The sequence below is a fragment of the Electrophorus electricus genome, chromosome 9 (genome assembly GCF_041902795.1).
Source record: "Electrophorus electricus isolate QZ-2024a chromosome 9, ASM4190279v1, whole genome shotgun sequence".
Taxonomy (NCBI): Eukaryota; Metazoa; Chordata; class Actinopteri; order Gymnotiformes; family Gymnotidae; genus Electrophorus; species Electrophorus electricus.
The window spans coordinates 18050001-18057500 of NC_137505.1; the positions used below are offsets into that span (position 1 = coordinate 18050001).

The following is a 7500-nucleotide window of genomic DNA, read 5'->3' on the forward strand; positions in this document are numbered from 1 at the left end:
CATCGGCCCCTTACGATGACCCGTGAAATGACGATTTTCTCCGTCGGTGTCTCCTGGTGAAACATTAATCAGCGGGAGTTGTAACAGACAAATAGCAGCAAACTATTAACACTGCTGTGCTCCACTCACTTATGTTAATAATGTGTTTAATCTCAGCTGATCGCGGACCGACAGAAAGCTTTTTCTCTCTATTGATTTCCCATTGGAAATGTCTTGTGGGACGAGTATGAGGTCAGTTAGTCCAGAGCTAACCTCATCTGTCTGATGTCCCTACTTACACTACCACTATATAGCAGGCAGGCAAGCTGCCTGCGAATGGATGAGAAATGCCATGTTTGATTTCGCCCTGTGAAATGGTGGCCTGGCAGCTAGTGGGGTCCCCGGTCATGAGTGAAGGCCATGTGTCAATCCAAAGGGACAGGGATCCTCTGAGCTCGATCTTGGGTTGCCGTGGCAACGCTATCACGGCCCACCACTACCTGAAGCAATTGAACATCCTGATCCCAATACGCATTCAATAGCACCAGATTACCCGGTGAGCACACTCTGGGTATCAAGAGACTAGGAATGGATTTCAGAGTTAATCAGATTTCCCCTCCACAAGACGCTTTAATGAACTTTGCAGGGCTTTTGCATGGTTCCTGCTAGTTCAAGACTGGGTAGAACTTCCACTGTTTTAATTAGGTTTGATTTTGGTCGCATACAGTAACGTCATGTGGTCAACTGCCCCAACTGCCACAAACACACCAAAGTCATTAGCACATAGGTAATGTCTTACCTTGGGCAAAACTGGCAACATTCTGCAGTCTTTTGACAGTGCCTGTTCATTGATCGCCAATGCTAAACTTTCACAAGTTTGCGATTTTAGGATGTGATAATCGCTGTAGCAGATCTGGCACTAAAGTGATTTGGCAAGCTGAATTGAGGCAAATAAGAATTTGTCACTCTGATGAGCAGGTCTGGTACAGTATGGGTTCATTTGCTAGCCAACGTCGCTCTGCGACCAGAAACGGTACTGCCGAGGAGTTTGGCATGCTCTCAATGCCTGCCAGGAGTGAAGTGTAATAGAGATGTTTAAAGCATATCTGCTTTGCTTGCATTCCATCATGTGCTGCTGCTAAAATAATAAGAGTGAGGGTTACCTCAGGACACCTCCCGCTGAGGCACATTCGCATTGTTGTGATTGGCTCCCCCTGCCAGGGTCCCGTTTCTAAAAGGTACAGATGCCCTCCTCCAGTGCAATTCATAGTCTTTGTATGTGCTGTGGCAACCATAGGATATTTGCTGTTTAGCCCTCTTGATGTTAAATGAAGCACTGGTGGAGTCACCTAAAATATGCTAAAATATTATTTTCAAGACATAGACCACCGTGGGACTGTGCAAAAAATAGCTTGTTAATCTTTATTGTAGTATTGGTCAGTACTGAAATCAGAAAAAAGGTTGCAATATGCCAATGAACTCTTGAACAAATCCCAAATCCCAATATGTGGTGTAAACGTTCTGACCAATCTCAGATGTCCAGACGAGAGTTGTCTGGGTGTTTTGATGAATCATCATTTGAAGAAGGAAACTTTGTTTAAAGGAATGCAGGCTGGTTATCACGCATGTCACAAACATTCATTAGTGTTTCGCAAGGCAAATCACAATCACAATATGCAGAACCATAATCACAGAACTATAAAAACATTCAGTTTTTTTAAATTAAGAACACAATATATGAGAATATCACTGGGGCTTTATTAATTCTAACAATGTTAATTCAAGTCCAATTAACTCCATGGAAAGCTGAATTGACTTCCAAAGCCGCAGACATTTGTAACGTCAGTTTCCGCCTGATGTAGTTGTGCTCTCTGTGCCTCTCCATTCAGTAGCAATGGAGGAAATGATGGCCTCAGTGGGACTGCTAAAGCATTTCATCTTCCCATTGCGACTGCGCTCTGAGAAGTATATTAGGTTGTAATCAGGTTCTTGCAGTTCATTAAACCTGTCCTGCTGTTCGTCACGGGCTGTCTCCTGGCTATGTGTTTCATGCGAGCTTCTTGTCATATGCTGAGAACCTGTCCAGACAGGAGAGTAGCAGGCTGTGAGCTTTGTTCCAGTGTAAAGCCACTGAAGGGCAGTTTTTTTAGAGAAGCTGTTTCTATAAGAAATCCTTGTCTTGTGTGGGTATCTAGGAAGAGAAATGTCATGGGCTTCCTCCACCCTCTGGTACAAAAGCAAGTCTTGATTGAGTGTGTGTGTGTGTGTGTGTGTGTGTGTGTGTGTGTGTGTGTGTGTGTGTGTGTGTGTGTATTCATGTGTCTCCTCCCTATAGCTGTGCAGCAGGTCACCTGGGTGATGTAGAGCTTTTTTTTGTTTTATCTGGGAGCACAGGAAATGGTTTTGAGTGCATTGTGCAAGGCAGACTGTTGGAATGTGAATGTGCTTGAATCTCTGCCAAGTACTGATTCACTTCTAGGTTAAACATACGTCACAGTTCATGGAAATTAGAGAGCATTGCTTTAGGCGTCTTTTATTCATTTTTTTGCAGTGATACTTTTTTTTTTTTTTTTTACTTATTGAAATTACAAGTTGTTTTTGGACATAATAATTATATTGTAGTCAGTGTATGCCAATAAACCTGAGACACTTGTTGAATCTTTGTCGGTATCGTTCAGACAGTTTTGGGAATGTGCCTGTGATGTTGTATTGCACCAAACACCATCTGTGACTTCTATTTCTCAGACCTGCAGTAGGAAATGCCACCACTGAAGTGTTTACACTGGGCCATAAAGCCCAAGTGTATACTTGCTACATACCATCATGACATCACCGACTGCTGCATTGTAGTCTGCATTATTGTTCAGTGAGAGCAGTGCTAAATGGGAGAATCACACATGCATGTGTGCTTAGTCACACACGACCCACGCGATCCTTCACCCCTCACGATTCCCGCCTCTCACCTCTCTCTCTGTCTCGCTCTCTCTTAGTCTGTCCTCGCAGACCCCACCAATAAACAGGATGCTAATGCTCGACGGAATGCCTGCTGTCCGAGTCAAAGCAGAGCCTTTGGAATCTGAGAGAGGGGTAAGGCAAAAGTTGTTGTTTTATGTCATTTCATTTTTATTTCACCCCTCATTCCCCTGTCTCCACCCTCCCCCCCCAACCCACCACCTCACTCTTCCTCTTGACCCATCCTGAATGCCCCCCCCCCACCCCCCACCCCCCGGCGTGGAACAAGAGCGCTAAAGTGTATGTGTGTGCGGGTGTATGTGGGGAGGACATAGCCCTGACGGAGTGGGGGGCGGAGCCACAGCTGGAGGAGGGTCAGCCAGGCCCAGGCACACAGGGACCCTGGTGCTGGAAGCCTCACTCCCCTCTCCTCTGTATCAACTCAGCTGGTTTGCTCTGCCTTTGAGTCTTCTTTTCCTCCCTGGCTGGCGGACTGTGAGGTTATTAGTAATGGTATTCGTAGACGCTGCCATTTGCTTCTGATCTGTAACAGTGCTGCTGTTTTATGGGTATTTTTTTACAAAGACCATGTGGTTAAACGGGAACCTAGTGTGGTTATGCCATTTCTTTGTCTTTCTCAGCCATAAATGTGAAAAGCAAACTTTTCATTGCCCTCCACATTTCCTGGATGGATATCCCATGATTAGATGATTAGATGCAAATCTTGCATCCACCAGACAGCACATCATCACAGGAAGTACTTGTGTCTGGGTAGCCACGATGGGCCCTGCTCTGTACTGTTCTTAGCACTCTTTTGCCATCTAGAGACTCACTAGCTGTTGGCTTCTTTCATCTTAACAGCTTTTGATCGAAGTTCTTAGATACAGAAGCAGTTAGTGAGTGAAGCATGAGTCCCACATGAGATCCACTGTTGCTTTCATGTACATGTCACACAGCATTCAGCTCAGATGCTTCGAACGTGCCCTGCATTCTGGCGGTGTTGGGCCAAGGCCCGGCTGGTAATGGTTAGCCCCAGCCAGTGCTTTCTACCAAGCAGGTTAGTGACAATAGACTCCAGCACAGACACTATCCGTGAACAAAGCAATGTGTGACAGAGAGCATGCGTAGGACTGAGGAGGCCTGAAAGTGAAAGAAGGGGGTGGGTGGCTGAGGTTTAGAAACATGTTGTTTGCCACAGAGATGACACTCATAGGGGCAGGAAATACAACACGTGTGTTATTTTGGCACTGTTTTCGCAGGCTAGGAGTTAGACTGCTGTTGGTTAGGGCTGAATTTGAAAGTAGGTCATGTGAGGTTCTTGGAGGGGTTTTCCTACATAACCACTGCACTCCCATTACCCACACTTTTTAAAATGTATTTTATTTATTTAAATCATAAAGGTTATGTTCTTAGTATACTTTCATAGTTGTAGCATCGTATCATGTCCTATTCCCTAATCAAGCAGAACACAAGCATAATTTTTTCAATAAATAGTGTTTGCACTGCAAGGCACAAACACACAGGCCCAAACTCTTTGATCAGTGAGAACACGCAGGCCCAAAACCTTAAATCCCTAAAAGTGAACACAGGGCTGAAGGAGCCAGTTAAAGAATACCGTTAGTACTCTCATGGGCCCAAAGGTACTGTGCTGGATAAAGAGTGTAGGCGAAGGGAAGGCTCTCCTCTGGAGGCTGTAACAGCTTGAGGCTAAACTGGCTTGAAGAGCTGCATTCTACACACATACAAACAAACACACAAACATACAAACACACACACATGCGCACACACAGACACACACACACACTACCTTATCTTCTTAAGCATACCCTAAAGGGTGCATCAGATGGAATGCAGTACTCCTGGAGGAAGAGCTTGGGTAAAGTGTACGAAGCCTCTTCTCGTCTCTTGCAGCAGAGCACGTTCAGACCGGGCGGTAGAACAGCGAGCTGTACCAGGGGAGAGACAGATGAATAAGGAGACATCCTTGCACGAAAGACAAGAGAAGATTTGCGTGACCGGATATTTTGGCTCTCTCTAACCCCGAATAGGGCATTTCACCACCAAGTCAATTAACCAGCAAGGGTGATAAATGTGTTGTAGATTTGAAATCGAGGACCCTGCCTTTCCTTTCATAAGATGCTCATTAGCAGGTTTTTAATGACTTGCTATGCAAATAGCAAGTAGCTTTTTTTTGTGGCTCGGATGGATATAGCCTCTGCATGTAGTGGTACATTTAGAATACTCATATTCTAAATTTTTCAAAGGAAAAGGCAACACAGATTGTATAAATATTTGCATTTTTATAAATGACTGTTACATGGAGAATCATATGTGTAATTTAAACTCCTTTGACTGTAACTTCTTGGCTCTTTTTTCACTGCGTTTATAATTTGTCCAAAAGCATGGGTTCTACCTGCAAATGAAAGATGTGCAACATTACCATTCACTTCTCTCCTGCTGCAAAGATCGAACCCATCGCTGATGCACTGTTAGCAGTATTATCTCACTCCTTGGAGTGAAGGGTGGGTCTTTGTTCAGAGAACAGCATTAGCTTTTCTCTCTGCCCAATCTATTGACTATTGTAACTCTGGCCTCAATGTCATAGGTCCCGACCTCTGACCCTTAACCGAGTGACCTCTGTGTTTTTAAAATAACTTGCAACCCTGTTAGTTTGGCTGGTCTTTTTTGAGCTGTTCCCCCACCCTACAGGTCTGCAGCATTTTCTGGTGGTTTAGGGCGACTTCGTGCACGTGTAAAAAATGTAATGAGCGCGATTCTCGCTCTGCTTGTTCGCTGCATCTGCCATGAGGATTCAACGCCTTTCCTCTACGTGTTGGGTGAGCTGCCCCGTTGCAGTTAGCTGAGGGCCCGAGAACACACCATGCCTTCCTGTGTGGCTCCCTTGTACACCGGCCAGAGGCAGCAGATGCAGCAATGCTTGCGCCCTGCAGACTGCTGCACCGGTCGACACCTCGGTGTTGATGGACTGAGTTATTATCCAGAGCGGCCATCGCTTTGCAAGTGCTTAACAACTCCTTCCGCAATGTTGAGGAAATCAGAAACACGGCCAGATTTGTATTGTTTTTATTTTTTTGGGTGGGGGGGGGGTGTTTTGATTCAGCAGGGTTGAGGTTGCTTGCAGACAGAGTGTGTGTGCAAGTGTGAGACAGAGGTTGAGTCGTGGGGATTTGGAGCCACCCACACACATCTCCTCTGAGACTCGTGACAGCACCAAAGCAGGTCAGGAAATTGGGCCCATATGATTCTTTTTGCAGCAGTGGAGGAGCATATTTAGAGGCGATGTGCAGGGGGTGAAGGGAGGTGCAGTAAAAATGAGGAGGAGCAGGAGAGAGAGATGACTGCTGTAAGCCCTACTCCTCTCACCCTGGTGATGTCACACCTTAGGCCTTCTGCCGACGGCACTGTACGTGGTAGCTTAAAATCCGAGTGCCGATTTTCGTGTTAAATTGTAGATGTCAGATAAATGTTGTGGTTTGCTTTAATGCTTATTTGGCAACAGTTTATGAGGTCATCTTGGATCTTTAATCTGTATGTGTCTTTCTTGTGGTTTCCCACAGTCTCCCAAGGTGCACAGTTACCCTGATATGGAGGCTGTGCCCCTCCTCCTTAGCAAAGTGAAGGCGGAGCCACCAGAAGACCTCCTCTCTTCTGAGCAGTTCCAGACCCAGACTGAACCCGTGGACCTGTCAATCAACAAGGCTCGGCCATCACCGCCTTCTGCTACTGCCTCGCCTATCGCCTCTGCCTTCTCTCCTTCCTCCTCCTCTTCCTCATCCTCTTCATCCTCACCCTCTGTCATCACCTCAGTGTCGTCGGGAATGCCCTCGGTGTTGACGCCGGGGCCCCTGGTGGGCTCTCCTCCGGGCGTCCGAGGCCAGCCCTATTTGCACATCATCCACCCGGTGGCGCCCTCTAGTCCTGGAAAACTGGCCAGCCAGGTGCACCGCATCCCTGTGGTGGTGCAGTCTCTGCCCCTCATGTACACGGCGGCAGTGCGCTCTCCCTCCAACCCACTCAGCTCCACCATCATGTTACCTCTGTTGGATGAGGTCAAGGGTCAGGGCAAAGGTGAGAGAACATCTGCTATTTGTGCATGGGCCATTTCAGGTCTGACTGAAGCCCGGTGTTGCTTATACCCACTTGCCACTTTATAAGAAACATCTTGTGGGTGTAGAGTTCTGATTCTGTAGAAGTGCAGATTCTGACCATAGGGCCAATGTTGGGATTCCATAGAGATATTTTTTGGGAGACGACCACTCCCAACCAAGCAGTGACAACTACATGTGAAAAAACTGATAAATGTTTACCAGCTCACGGACATGTAATTACATGTCATTACGATGTGTTATACTGTATTGAGAAGGGGCCACCACCAGAATAATATCTGCTCAGCAGTGGTTCTGTGGTCAGAAACTGAGCTGTGATGAACGGGATGACTGAAGACATTCGCAGCCAATGGGCTTTAAAATGCACCTTTAAGACTGGTGTATGTAATCAAGTGAACAGAGTGAGTGGGTATGATGTAGGTGTTTTAATAAAATGTCTGGT

General features: G+C 46.2%; 1 protein-coding gene across 5 annotated transcripts in view; it reads left to right on the plus strand.

Annotated features, from left to right (window-relative positions):
• Positions 1-7500, plus strand: part of klf12b (Kruppel like factor 12b) — a 34296-nt gene that overhangs the window by 13047 nt on the left and 13749 nt on the right. For 4 of the 5 annotated variants that reach the window (XM_027005212.3, XM_027005211.3, XM_081720746.1 and 1 more), the window contains exons 2-3: positions 2970-3066; positions 6510-7020. In XM_027005212.3, coding sequence (XP_026861013.1) covers positions 3001-3066; positions 6510-7020 — 577 coding nt within the window. In that variant the 5' untranslated portion in view covers positions 2970-3000. The remainder of the gene's footprint in view (positions 1-2969; positions 3067-6509; positions 7021-7500) is intronic. The other variant, XM_081720747.1, reaches the window with a different exon arrangement.